This window comes from Rhinolophus sinicus, linkage group LG09, assembly GCF_036562045.2.
Source record: "Rhinolophus sinicus isolate RSC01 linkage group LG09, ASM3656204v1, whole genome shotgun sequence".
Taxonomy (NCBI): domain Eukaryota; kingdom Metazoa; phylum Chordata; class Mammalia; order Chiroptera; family Rhinolophidae; genus Rhinolophus; species Rhinolophus sinicus.
This window is the reverse complement of record NC_133758.1, coordinates 556579-571002: the sequence shown is the minus strand read 5'-3', so window position 1 is coordinate 571002 and position 14424 is coordinate 556579. Positions and strand designations below refer to the sequence as shown.

Sequence of the window (14424 nt, the reverse complement as noted above, 5' to 3'; positions counted from 1 at the left end):
GATCACCTTCGTCTTTGGCCCAGCCGACTGGCAGTCCCACGGACTGACCACTTGACCACTTGGCTCGCTCTCGTTGGCAGAGGGGCCAGCATGACGCAAGCACCTTTGGTAGCAGGTCACTCAGCTAAAGAGAAAACGCCTTTCCTTTCACTCGCCTCCTCTCGTCCTACTGATGCAAACGGACGCTAAGAGTTAAATGCATCTGGTTTTGTTCCGTGGAAATACTTAATTTTTCAAAGTAGGGTTTTTGAAACTGATAGACACACTAATTTGGGTCTAGTTGATGACTTGCTCAGACAGTTCTCTAGTGCAACCGTAAAGCTAGTTACTCAGTTTTGCAGTTTGATGCCTGTCTCTTTCAGAATGGGCAAAAATGTCATTTATGTTATACCAGGTAACAGATCTGATCTGAAAGGCAGAGCTAGACTTCCTTCATGCAGATAGAACCCTTCACGTTATTGAAAGCTATTAGAAAGGGCACTTGCCATGCTAGGCAGAAAACTGCTTGTCCTCACTAGGAAATGAAAAGAGTGGCAGGTGATGTTTCCAGAGATTGTATCACAGGATGGAACGTTCTGGCAGCAGGTGAAGGCTGCCCAGCCTGTGGGCGTGAACCGCGGGTCCAAAGCGGTGAACTTGGAGAGCGACCTGCCTGCCTGCCTTACTGTTGTTGTCACTTGCTGTCGCAGGAACCCTCACGCAAAACGAAATGGTGTTCAAGCGGCTGCACCTGGGCACTGTGTCCTACGGGATGGACACGATGGACGAGATCCAGAGCCACGTGAGGGACTCCTGCTCACAGGTGAGCCGCCGCCTGTGGTGCCATAGGTGCCAGACGGGCGTGTCTGTGCCGCAGACCCTATTCACCCTCCGTTTTCTTAGTGAATTGTTTGCAAAAATGATTCAGTAAAGATAGTATTTGACGAATACAGAGGAGAATGCTGCCTCAAGTCTGTGTCTTAACAGTCCCTGTTTTTCTCCATAATTAGGAAGACTTCCTTGTACATCCCTTTGTTTCTTTCACTTTTCCAGTAAACAAAGTAGGGAGCATAGCGCTAGGAGCCGGGCATTGCCTGTCACCCACTTCAGCGGTTACCCGTGCCCGGCGCAGTGGTGTGCCCGTTTCACTCTCCTCCACCAAAGGCTGTGGAAGGAAACGCACGCATCACGTGATCTCATCGTACGTGTTTGGTCTGTATCTCTGATAGCTAAGGACTCTCTTTTTCTGACATGACCTAAATCTTGTCTTTTTCACGGGGCCTCACAGGAGCTGCCTGAGGTTGTAAGAACAGGAACTGTTTGCTCTCACGGGAGGACGCAGGCAGAGACAGCAGGTGCCAGCCCGTGTGGGCAGCGAGCTCCCTGCCAGGGAGACTGTGGCCTAGAATCCCTGTGACATTCCAGGCCCCTCAAGTCGGACATGTCACGGCCAGTGCACATGCACAGATCACGCTGAGGTCAGCAGGGGGCTTGGAGACACGGGCCATTTTTCAGTGTCTGCTGTTAGGCTCCACAGTCTCCACAGCTGTGTTCCCAAGTTGAGTTTGCGTCTCCCTCACCTGAACTTGTTCTTACCTGTCCCGTAGCTGGGAATCACTGGCCCAGAGGCTCAGACTTAGCAACCAGGCAGTGGAGGCGCGCGCCTGCAAGACTGCAGTCTGTCAATGCCTGTCGCTCCCCAGGCTTTTCTCTGCTGCCCTGATTTGTGTGCAGTCTGCTGACCAGGTGTGTCAGCTGCAAGGTGGGCGGCCCACAGGGCTGTGAAGGCCATGCACATGCGGGCCTGCTCCCCGGGCTCCTGTGGGCACAGCCGGCCACTTCCCTGCAGAGGCTGCAGACTGTGTTTCTACCACTTGTTTCCAACTGCGTTTTGCACAGACTGGACGGAATTACACTTGCCCTTTGCTGGTTTCCCACGCACGCTGACAAAGCTCAGTGTGTATTGTCAGCCTCAGACTCAGGGTCGTGAGACCTTCTCCTGCTTCAGTAATATTTACCAGTCTGGCATAAGATCTGTCAAATGGAAAGATCTTACATGTGTTCTTATTTATTATAAGCACACACACAGGCACACACACTTAATCCCAAGCACTTTATTAATTCGATGTCATTTATTTCAATACAAGTATTTTGTAACCTAAAACATTTATCAATGGAAGACCTCCCTTCCTGTTCATCTGTGTCTGGACTGAAATGGTGCCAGGTGACATCTGATTTTAAAGAATTAGTTTATATCATCCATGAATATGATTTTAATAACTCCAAATAAGTGATTGTGGTAGGAAAAAATAAAAGCAGAAAAGGTGAGTCATTATGTAACAACAGCAAATATTTAACATTTATTCCCAGCTAGGACTTTAAACCTTCTTTTACTAAAAGCTACCTGCTGATGACCTGGTTAGACAGTACTTTTTGTGTGACCGTGACTTTGTTTCTATGTCTTGTCTTATTATGAAGATGACAGCATTCCGCCAGGTCATGACACGACTAATTCACACAAAGCTCTTATGATCCGATTCTGTGTCCCACTGAAAGCATTTGGTGATGGACTGTATCATCGTTAATAGAATTGGTGTGAAATTCAGTGACACAGCCACCGGCGAGCACAGTGTAACCCAGCAGGCGTCCGGTGGCATGGCAGGCAAGATGCAGACGTGGGGTCCGAAGTGCCAGTTGCCGGGTGCCCCCCGAGACCTTCATTAGAGGATGGCACTGCAACTTGAGGGCAGAATGGCTGGGCTGCAGCACCTTGCACACCCCATCTAAAAGCCACACGCTCGGTTTCTAGGGACGATTGTCACAAGTGACTGAAGTTAGGACACATTTGACCGTTCTGCTTTGGTCGGGAGAGTGTCCCCTCTGTGTCCCCTGAGTAGGTGGTGGAAAGGCGCCGCTTGGCTGGTGCAGTGAAACTCCTGAACACAGTGAGTGTGACGAGGGCCAGGCGAACATCAGTGCTCGGGGGGTTGTTGCTTCGAGAATGGGATTTTGAACTGTGACGTGGGGTCCTCCTCCCTCCGGACGCAGTGACACTGTTCAGTTGTTCGGATCTGCAAAGCTACATGCTGACCTCACAGACTGTTGCGAGCTGGTATTAGGGACGGTTTGTACCGTTTTCCATAGCGCTTTTTAAAGAAAAGGGAAAGCAGTTGTGGGTATCCTACAGCGATCTGTTTTGTTCTTTGACTGTTTTTAGGGCGTGAACAGAGATTAAGGACTTAGCAAATTAAAGCCATGGTTAAAGTGAACCTAGTAAAAGGAAGTTGTCAGATTTTTAAGTATTCTAGCAAACCTTTTGGTGAACTTGACAACTGGGAAATAGCAATGCGGGGACAAGAAAATGTATCCTACCAATAGATATTATGTGGGAGACAATCAGAACCAAGTCAGAATCAAGTCAAGCTGCTTTTCTTACTCCTAGCCAGTCAGCTTATAAAACTAATACATGTTATTAATTCCAGTATCAACTATGCTTTATCTTTAATTTTGTGGCATTCCGTGTTTTGCAGCTGCATTCTCAAGCCACCAGTTCAACCCCACCCAGAAAAGCCCAGTCTTCAGCCCCCAAAGTGAGGAAGAGTGTCAGCAGTCGAGTCCACGAAGCAGTGAAGGCCATTGCACTGTGCCACAACGTGACCCCCGTGTACGAGCCGCGGGCCGGCGGGACCGGGGATGCTGAGCACGCAGAGGTGGACCAAGATTTCAGCGACGAGAACCGCACCTACCAGGCCGCCAGCCCCGATGAGGTCAGTCGGGCCGCTGCTCGGGGCACAGAGCTGTCACCTTGTGGTTCCATTTGGACTCAGAGACGTGAGCGTGAGTCCTTTTCAGGCGTGAACAGGGAAGCTGTGTCAGAGTGTTTAACTCGCGCTTTAGCAGTAGGCCGGCCACCCTCAGGTAAGTGCGGCCTTTGGCGTCCGTGCACTTGGTCCTAATATGTCCACGCATCTCAAAACTCCTTACAGGAGAGAACAGAAAAGTCAGCTTTTTAATGAATCTGTTGAAATTCGACAGGCTGCCTTGTTCAGATGTTTTCTTACCTCCAAGTGAATCATCCGGTTTGCATGTTAAATTTCCAGTGGTTTTTGCCAGGACTTAGGTACGGTATATCTTTCCAAAAGAGAATTGAAATGTAAATAATTTTTTCAATCTGTAGGAGACTGAAATGGTAAAATCTTAAATATGATAATTAGTCATTTCTACATCATTCTTTGATTTTTAGGTTGATAAAATCCGCTATTAAACTGATTGGCCCAGTTCCTGTGCAGTCTTAGTATATTTTGCACAGTTTTCTCAGACACTCTTTGCACGCAGGCTGCTTCGGGCCGTCCTGTGGAGCAGTGACAGCAGCCATGGGAGCAGCATACGCCAACAGCCTGCTTCACATAAGGTGTAAAATGGGCTTGTAGAGGAAGTAACGCCTCCCACCCCCCCAGAAAAGGTCTGACCTGGTGTGTTAAAGAGAGGAGGCTGGTGAGTCTCGTTAACAAATGTATTCAAATGAGAAAAGTCTTTTTGCTATGACAGCATCTCGGTCAAGAAACTAGGTGCCACCCAACCCCACCATGGGGTGACGCGGTCACAAAGACAGGCAGTCACACAAGTTGGTGAGTATGGGGAGGATGGACGCCCTGATATTGCCATTAAGAATGACAGGTGATGAAGGAAGTGGCAGACGGGGTGCTGCTGTGACGTGTGGCACACAGCCTGGGGCGTTCACAACCGCACCCCTAGTTTGCAGTCAAATATAACGCTTTGAAACGTCAGCAAAGACATTGTCCGAGGATAACCAGAACTAGTGTGCACCCAAGCACGGTCTGAGCAGACGCGTCGGGGCCCGCCAGGCAGGGTCTCATGCCTGTGTCTCGTGCGGGCTTCTCGAAACAGAAGAAGCTGCTTCTCTGTGGCCCGGGACCAACGGTCCTCTGCTCTCCATGGACATTGGTTGTGACTCTGTCCTGCCGGGTCTCCTCCCCCGCGGCCCCTCGTGTCCTGTGTGGGACTCCTGGGGAGCAGGGGTGGGCACACCAGCAGCCGCTCCTGCCCTGTCTCACGTCAGCGGATGGTGGTTTTGTCTTGTTCCTCCTTCTCTTTATATTTGCCTTTCTCTGTATACGTGCTCAGTTCCACCAACACTGGCCGCTCCATTCTGAAAATCCAGTAAGTGGCACCGCAGTTGGAACCACCGAGTCTTGTCAACCTTTCCTTGGGACATGCTTCTAGGATATCAGACAAACGCTACGCATGACAAAGGAGGGCCGTGCTAAGAGGACGCGTCACCCTCTTGCACAGTTGGCTAAGTTTCAGAGGTGGGTATGCTCCGATGTCCCTCCTGCAGTCACCAAAGGGACCTAAAGTCCCTGTGACCTCATGATAGTAACGAACAGTGGGAAGAAACCCTAAATGTGCCAGCAGAGCTCCATGCCTCTGCTCTGTTTTTTGAAAACCAAATTTATTTTTGGAGCTTTAATTACATAGACATGTCCTTTTTTGTTTAGTTAAGAAATGATCATTCTACCTAAATTAGAGACTACATGTCATTTGTCATGTGAGAGCTTAAAGGTGGTGAAAAAACAGCAGAAAGGGTGAAAGTTGGTTTTTGGAATGTGGAGACCTGAGCACACTCCCCTTGGTTATTCCTCCCCCGAAGCACGTGGGGGCCCCTTTCCCAGCCTCCGCACAAACCTGCTGCCCTCCTGTTCTGCGCACGGTCGTCAGCACCCCGCCGCGTCTGTCACGTGCGTCTGTCACGTGTCCGCACCCATGCTGCCCTCCCCCCCAGGCCGTAGTGGGTCTTTCTTGAGAATGCGTCCCCAAATGCAGCCTCGCAGCCTGTGGTAGCTGCACCAGCCCTCCGCCATCCGTGCCACCTGCCTCCCCAGTGAGCCATGCGTGTGACGCAGGCCAGCCTGCCTGGGGACTCTGCTCACGTGGCCACCACATGCTTGGGAACCCACAGAGGCTCACATCACGCCCTTGCACGTAGCGCCACCAGCCTGCATCTTCAGTGGTGCCCAGCGTGACCCGTTCACTGGGTCCCCAGAGCCCGATTCCTGCCTCCTCCGATTCTTGCCTCTGTCCTGCTCTGTCCAAGGGGAACGCTCGTCAATACTCGAGCACCTGACGGGGGCACGTCTGGGTTGGGCGTGCCTCCTGCGGCTTGGGGACATGGCACTTCTCCCAATTTGAAGTTTGCATAGTAAGCTTATTACTTGAATATTCAGAGTTTATTCGACCACAAAGAGTGAGAGAAGCTGAAGGAAAGGGAGCCTCTCAAAGCTTCATCGTCACCTGCCGCCGTCGTCCCCAGCCTCTCGTCCTGTAGGCCCCATCGGCGCTGCGTGCCCTCGGGTCACTGCGGCGCGTCACGGTTACACGCCGCTCCATTCTGTCTGGTCTCGTATGACACTCGTCTCGCTCACAGGTGTTTGTCTGCCTTAGCCGGCCGATGGCCCTCAGGCAAGAGGGAGGGAGGGGACCGAAGCCGTGCTCGTCACCTGAAGGTGAATCTCAGGAGTGTGGGCCTAAACCCCACGCCCCTGGACGTTGAGGCGGGGGCTGGATGCTGTTACTCAGCTGGGCTGTGTGACAGGCGTGTTTGCCTTGGGGGACATCCTAAAACGGTGATGAAACACTCACGTGCTCTTTGTGCCTTGCGATGCCACGTGGGAGCTGAAGGCCGGGTGAGCTGTCGTGTTCTGGGTGTGGAGGTGGCCCAGGGTGGGGCACAGTCACCTGCGGGCACAGACCCGGGGTGTGTGGCCCAGCTCCGCACCGCTCTGCACATGCGCTCTCCAGGCCCGTGCCAGCACCTCGCAGAAGCACCACGGTTACCGCGCACAGGTTACGTGGGGCGAGAACTGGGAAAATCTCATGGCCACACCCACTGTGACTTTTGGAATCATGTACGTGTGTGTATCAGTTGTTTTTAATTTGGTCGTAGCAAACCTAGGAGAAAATGCAGAGTTCAGCAACCACATGCAACTGTGGGGATCGAACACTGGTCAGATGAATAGGTAAGATTTACAAGGTCTGTGAGCCGCCATCTGAGCTTTCCAGCACGGGCGTCGAGACAAACAGAGGGCACTGGTCACTGCTCTTTGAAAGGAAATGGGCCACATCTTTTTTCTTACAAAGAAAGGGTTAAACATATTTTTTTATATTAAAGCGTTGTAGAAATTCTCAAATTTTTCATATGATCATCTCCCCGTCCTAAGCTTGGGAAACAGACCACAGATGTGTCGCAAGGAAAATTTTATTTAAAGTTTTAAAAATACTTTATTCCATATTTTCCTTATTACTTGCCAAAAACAAATACAAATTTTTGTTGAAAATACGTGGGATTTTTTTATCTTTAGGTTTTTGTATGTCATAACCCTTTTTAAGCCTTAAATTAGGAATTCACAATAGGAAAGGATTTCTTTGATCCAAAGATTACTAGAACTAAATAGAAAATGCTAATCTTATATTTAAATTTGTATTTGTTTAAAATTTCTTCCTACTTTGGGAATTGAACAATGATTGAAAGTACCAGAATATTAAATAACCTTTAGGAAACCCCTAACACACATTTGAGACGGAATGAAAATCATAATTTTTGAAGAGCCATGTTGATGCAGTGTTTGTAGATCCTGGAAGCCCGGGGAGAAGCGTGTCAGTGGCTCGTTATGTAACCTCTTGAACGTGGCTGCATTGGGCTGATGGGTGATAGCACTTCACGGGAGTCTTATTCTGCGTCCGCAGGGGGCTCGTATAACCCGTTCAGTCAGGGCTGTTGTGTTACGTCAGCCCTTAGAGAGACTGGAGCCTACTTCTGCCCTGGTCGTTGAGTCTTACTAGAAGTCACCAGTGGTTCATTGCTCTAAGAGCAGGGAGTTTCGCTTGCCTGTCGCTTTGTCTCCATAGCCTCAGCATAGCGACTCCAGCTTAGCCGCCATTCAGTGTTCCCTGGAAGTTCCTGGGCACAGCTTAAGTCCAGCCCTCTTCAGATGTGTGTCTGGCGGGTGTGCAATGCGGACACTGAGCTGATATCACAAACAGTCCTAGTGGGTGTGAGCTCAGTGCGCAGAGCCGCGGAGAGCCGAGGTCATGGTCCCAGTGACCAGGGCACAGGGCGACACAAACCCTGAAGCCCTTTGCCGTCCTCTGGTCCAACACACATTGGCCATGATTCCCCGCGAGCTGACTGCTGCACAACTGCTATGCATAGTGACTCTCCTGGCCCCGCCGCAGCCACATCCGCTCAGAGGGAAGTTTTACGTTTAAATAGCATTTGAAGGGGTAGATGTCATCTCACTGGGAGATTTATGTACAAGAATCAGCTGAAATTGATGACAAACACAAGCAGAGCATTTGAACCTAGAAGAACATGACGACCTTGGTAGCAGTGCTCCTGGATTGCGGAAGTAAGCTCTGACGCACGCCACACCGGAGTTCTCAGTGCTTATTATAGTGCCTCCGAAGCAGGGCCAGCTGTGCTGCTCCAGCAGCAGGTGTGGGGGGCAGCGCCCTGTCAGCGACACCAGCCCTCCTCTGTGACCTCAGACAGAGTGTGGACGGCACAGCCTGCCATGCCTAGTGATTGGCAGTTTTTCCAGGCAATTAGATTGCATTTTTTGTTCATAATTTCATTAAATTATAACAATGATGGTAATACCACAGTCGAAAATTAAGACATGTCAGTGATCAATTCTGATTGATAAAGTGCGTGGTAAAAATGTGCCCTGGAGTATAGCTGGCAGCTGTGCGTAGGTAATTGCCAGTGTGACAAAGGACATTTCTCCCAAGCTTTTAAAAAATGATAGCACAGAAATTTTTGAATGATGGAACTGCAGACAAACCTTGCCCCATATTATATTTCCTCTCGTGAGATGACTCTTAGAACCACTTTCCATGCTGGTTACGTAGCATGGAGAAGCGTGAATGTGTAAATAAATTGCCTGTGACAGGGATTACCAGACAGTTGTATAGGTCAGTTACTTTGGACCACAGATAAATCCCATACTATAAAAACTTTTCTGGAACAACAAAAAATGTTCAAAGCCTTCTAAATTACTTTATGAAGCTAACTTAATCCTAAATTCAAAATCTGACCAAGGTTACACAAATATGCACACAATAAAAAAGAAATTTACAGATGAACCTTAAGAACAGAGATACAGAAACCCTAAAACATAATGCCGCCAGATCAGACTTAAAGTGGATCAACAAACCATGACCACGTAGCATTTCTCCTAGGGATACAAGAACGCTTCACTGTCACAAAATATATGTTAATATGGTTTAGCCTAGAAATTGGCAGTCACATGGTAACCTTATTTCCATTAGAGACTTTTAAAGGGCATTTAAGTTAAAATTCAGTACCCATGCCTGATCAAAACAAACTAGCCCCCCAAAATCCAATAATGGTAAGTTCAAAATAGGAAGGTACTTTCTTAACACGATGTGTGACCCCAGTCTTACATCATTGTTCTCCGTCGTGCCCAATAAATCCTACAGCCGTTCCCACGTGACGAATAGTAGGAGATGTCTGCTGTCACAGCGCCATTTCCCATTGTCCTGGCAGTGCTACCCGGGACGGTATGTCGGAAAAAAGTCAACAGAAATAATGAAAGGAAATACAGTTGTCGCTTGCACACGATATGAGTGCCATCTTAGTCCCCCCTGCTGTAGGCCAGGGGCCTGATGGGGCTTCCCAGCTCTGGAGCCATCAGCACTCACGTGTCCCTTGCTGTCATTCCTCGGGACTGGCAGTGTCATGGGACAACGCAGAAAAGAGGCAGCTGTGCAGACACCACCTCTGGGCAGGACAGTTGGCCGTAGTCTGCACGGCCTTTGCTTGGGCGTCCTCTGCCACGTGGCTGTCACGCTGTCTGCTGTTGTTCAGTCTGCCCTCCTCCTGTACTGGAACCCCCACATGTGTGCACACTTACGACCCCTTAGTTCTGGCTGTTGTGGGAAGAACTTCCTTTCTTCTTCAGTTCTGTGTGTGACTTGTCTCCTGGTCACCCCGATTCAGTCACTTGGATCCTTTCTAGACCGTCTTTAATTTTTTTTTTTTTTTTAAAGATTTTATTGGGGAAGGGAAACAGGACTTTATTGGGGAACAGTGTGTACTTCCAGGCCTTTTTTCCAAGTCAAGTTGTTGTCCTTTCAATCTCAGTTGTGGAGGGTGCTGTTCAGCTCCAGGTCCAGTTGCCGTTGCTAGTTGCCGGGGGCACAGCCCACCGTCCCTTGCGGGAGTCGAACTGGCAACCTTGTGGTTGAGAGGATGCACTCCAACCCAGGTCCAGTTGCCATTGCTAGTTGCAGGGGGCACAGCCCACCATGCCTCGCAGGAGTAGAACCGGCAACCTTGTAGTTGAGAGGACGCGCTCCAACCATCTGAGCCATCTGGGAGCTCAGCGGCAGCTCAGCTCAAGGTGCCGTGTTCAACCTTAGTTGCAGGGGGCGGAGCCCACCATCCCTTGAGGGACTTGAGGAGTTGAACCGTCAGCCTTGTGGTTGAGAGCCCACTGGCCCATGTTTGGAATCGAACTGGCAGCCTTCGGAGTTAGGAGCATGGAGCTCCAACTGCCTGAGCCACCGGGCCGGCCCCGTCTTTAATTATTTTTAAAAAGCAATGAAAAATCCCAAGTCCTGTTAAGAGGTTAGTTTCCTTTACTCTTTGCCCAAGGCAGTGCCAAGTAACTCAGGTGTCACCCACTCTGCTTTTCCTTCTCTGCCCAGGATGGGGCTGCCCGTGGGCGCCACTGGACAGACACGTGCGGGGCTCACTTCAGACGCCAGCTGCATGTTTGGGGTCCTCGGACTCTGCTCAGGTTATGCTCTTGGCTATGACCTTGAAGGTCAGGTTAAAATCAACCAGGGAAGAGATGTATGGGCCAGGGGCCCAGAGAGACCTGAACTTCCCATTGTCCTCTCCCCGGGGGGGGGGGGGATTCGGACAGCGGTTACCTCTGCCAGCAGCAATATGTGACAACTTCTGTGACAATGTGCACAGAGGACTCTCCACCCAGGAAAGCCTCCTGAGCCTTGGTGTTCGGGGTAATTATTGAGGGTGAACGTGGTTGACACCCCACGTGGCTGACCCTCGTCTCCAGCCCTGTGGCTACCGCGAGCCCAGCGCCCCCTCCGTAAATCATGTAGTGTGCACAGTCAGCGTGGCCTCACATTCCCACGGCTCGAAGGTCACCTCCCAGAGCAGAGAGTAAAGCCAGTCGGGGCGCTGCCCCCATCGAGGGCAGTGTCTCGACCTCTCGTTCCTCCCTGGGCAGAGGTGAGGGGTCAGCATGCTGTCCTGACTGTCACCCCACTGGAGGCATCTGCCGTGGGCAGGTCCTTCAATCTTTTCTAACAGAACATGAAAACCACAAGCAAAGAATTTTTAGATGGCAGTTTCTCACGTAATTTGACAAACGTTAAATGTGTTGCTATCTGTGTGATTTATCTTCTGGAGAGGGAGCATAGAGCTGTTACGAAGTTCACAAAATCGATAGCAGTAGATGTCGGGTCATTTCATTTGTTTCCCACGAAAAGAGAAAAGCATGGGTTCTGTGTAGGGAACGAGAGCATCGGGGTGGGAAGGTAAAATGCTGGGTGGGCCCCCAAACAGTGTTCTCCCAATGCAGCAGCAGTACAGCACTGCACTGTGGTCCCACCCACCCAAGTGCAGCAGAAATGCGGGCCTGTGGGTTATCTCATGTCACATTTGTCTTATCTCTTTAAATTCAGTGTTCCGGCCTGTTGAGCTCATTTTCAGATTTGACCAGTGGTTTTAGGCACCAAGTAGGTGTCATGCGTACACAGGACAGCTCTTATCTTTCAGTCCCCCACAGACTCAGAGGGCCAAGGTTAAAGAGGAAAGGCTCAAGGTCAGACCTTTTCCTACAGTGTGACTCTTCGAGCACTAACCACTGGGTTGTGTGCTGAGACCAGACCGCCGGTGCAGACTGACCAGTGAGCATGGGCGCCGCGCCTCTCTCAGATTCCTGAACAGATTTCAGCGTAGCTCGTGGCTAAATGACAACAGTCCTAGTCAGTTAAATCTCACTAGTTGACGATGTAATATGTAACATTTTGCTGTCCTAAATTTAAAAATCAGCTAACTGTGACTTTATTAATTTAAATGAAATTTGTATTTTTAAATGGCCAATTGGGGTTGGCGAGAAACGTGCACACTGCACAGCGCTATTCCTACCTCAAAGCAGACTTCTGAATTGTGTCCAGTGATGGGCTGTGGGATAGACTGGGCAGTGGGACCAGGAGAGTGACCTTCGGGACCCCGCAGGGAAGGGAGGCAGTGGGTGAGGAAAGACCAGCAGGAGGGGACTTCCATGCTTTTCTGCAGAAGCGGTGGCATCGGGAGGGACGTGGGGAGGAGTGGCCTGGTGCTCCCAGGCGTCTCGTGCAGACAGGTCAGCTTGGCTGCGTGTCTCAAACGGCACCAGCTGTGCACCCGCCCACACCAGAGAAAATGGCGCCTCAGTCTTTTCTGTTTTGGGGGCTCAGATGAAGACCCACGTCGAGAATGCTGTTGGAGTGCCCCACCCCTTAGGCCTTTTCTGATTGTAACTGAAATCACCAAAAATACAGGGTCGTTATAATTTCACTCTCAATCCTGCTCTTCTGAAATTATTCTGTTCCATTTATCTTAGTCTCACATTACTATGTAAACTTTATAAAACATCAGAAATTTATTTATAAAAGGTGAATTGCGATGTTTGACGATGTGTAAAATAAAATGGAGTTGCAAGTTAGAACCGTGTGAACAGTTACCATGTGTGTCTGACCGTCCTCGACCAGTTGTCCTGCTGGTCTGTGCACTTGTGTACGAGACCCTGAAAGCGTTGGGGACGGTCACCCACATGCGAGAGAGTACAGCCCTTCCTGTTTTGTGTCCTGCGAGCTTTCGGTTTTACATGTGGATGCACTGACTGCAGAGTTGGTCCGTCACCGATTGGTCTCTTGTCTGAGAAAGAGCAGGCGAGCAGTACGGACTCAGGCAGTACGCTCGCAGGCCCCCCGCGCCTCCGCCCTGCGCCTCAGCCTGAGTCCGTCCACATGGACAGCCCTGCCCTGGGCAGTGAGTCCTCAGTGAACCTCAGTGAGGTCAGTCACGGTCCTTGTCATAGAAAGTGAAACTGAGGAACTCCACCATGCGGCTTGTTTATCTGTGGAGATACTATTCTAAAGTGAACACTGACAACCCACAAAAGCGAAACGTTCTGGGCACAGTGAGTTGTGAAATTGGTGGCACCTTGGCGAGCATTCTGACCGCAATCCTGTCGGGCTTCCCTTCCTGGGAGCAAGTAGCCTCACATCTCGCTGGTCTCTTCCAGGTGGCCCTGGTGCAGTGGACAGAGCGCGTCGGCCTGACTCTGGTCAACAGAGACCTCACCTCCATGCAGCTGAGAACCCCCAGCGGCCAGATCCTGACCTACAGCATCCTGCAGACGTTCCCCTTCACGTCGGAGGGCAAGCGTATGGGTGTCATTGTCAGGGTACGGCCTGGCCCCAGGCTTCCCTCAGGGTTGCTGCTGCACCGGCTGCTGGGACGTCGCCCTCATTCCTCACTCACATGCTTCAGGCTTGTTACACTGGGTTTTTCTCAGTAAAATCTCAGCGGAAAAATTAACACTCAGAGCTGGTGTGGCTCTGCTAAGATGGCTGAGGCAGAATTAGTAAAAGGTGCTATTTATTAATTTTTGAAATCAGCTAACGCTGTTTTGTTTTGTGTTCACCAGCAGTTTAACTCCAGAATGATCTGTGACCCTAAGGTTGCTAAAATACACCTTGTTAATTGTTTTAGAAAATACCAAAACTCTGTCTTGAAGTTGGCCAAACAGGAAGCTTATTTGATGAAACTGAAAACCTGAGCGAGTTGATGCCGACCGTGCAGTTGCAGGCATCCAGCAAACCTCGTTTCCGCACAGCCGTCGAGACCTGCAGCTGTGTTCTCGGGCCCTGATGTCCAAAGCCCCGGGCGGAGGGGGGCAGCCCTGCGCACAAAAATGCTTGAGCAGCTCACCAGGAGCAGCTTCCCCGAGAGTCGCGTCTCCGACCTCGCCGTCAGAGCGGCCATTCCTTACGTGTGTGGCCTAAACGTACCTGTTTCTCCTCATTCATTCCAGGATGAGTCCACGGCAGAAATCACGTTCTACATGAAAGGCGCCGACGTAGCCATGTCCACCATCGTCCAGTACAACGACTGGCTGGAGGAGGAGGTAACGGGCCGCCTCTGTTGTGCAGACATTTAGATGAGATTGGTGCGCGGACACAAAACACCCTCTCCCCAGCTTGTTTCTTCCGCTGGTATCACTGGAAGAAACTGGGGTGCCACATTTCAAACCTGACACCAAGACGGTGTTGTTTTTCCACCAGCTCATTTTAAACGATGCCAGTTCTCGGTTTCATAAAGCAGAA

The 14424-nt window shown here is 50.4% G+C and overlaps 1 protein-coding gene across 11 annotated transcripts in view; it reads left to right on the top strand.

Moving 5' to 3' along the window:
* ATP9B (ATPase phospholipid transporting 9B (putative)) overlaps positions 1-14424 on the top strand; it is a 172869-nt gene that overhangs the window by 130113 nt on the left and 28332 nt on the right. For all 11 annotated transcript variants that reach the window (XM_019715633.2, XM_074339808.1, XM_074339810.1 and 8 more), the window contains 4 exons: positions 690-802; positions 3510-3746; positions 13341-13502; positions 14133-14225. In XM_019715633.2, the coding sequence (XP_019571192.2) occupies positions 690-802; positions 3510-3746; positions 13341-13502; positions 14133-14225 (605 nt within the window). The remainder of the gene's footprint in view (positions 1-689; positions 803-3509; positions 3747-13340; positions 13503-14132; positions 14226-14424) is intronic.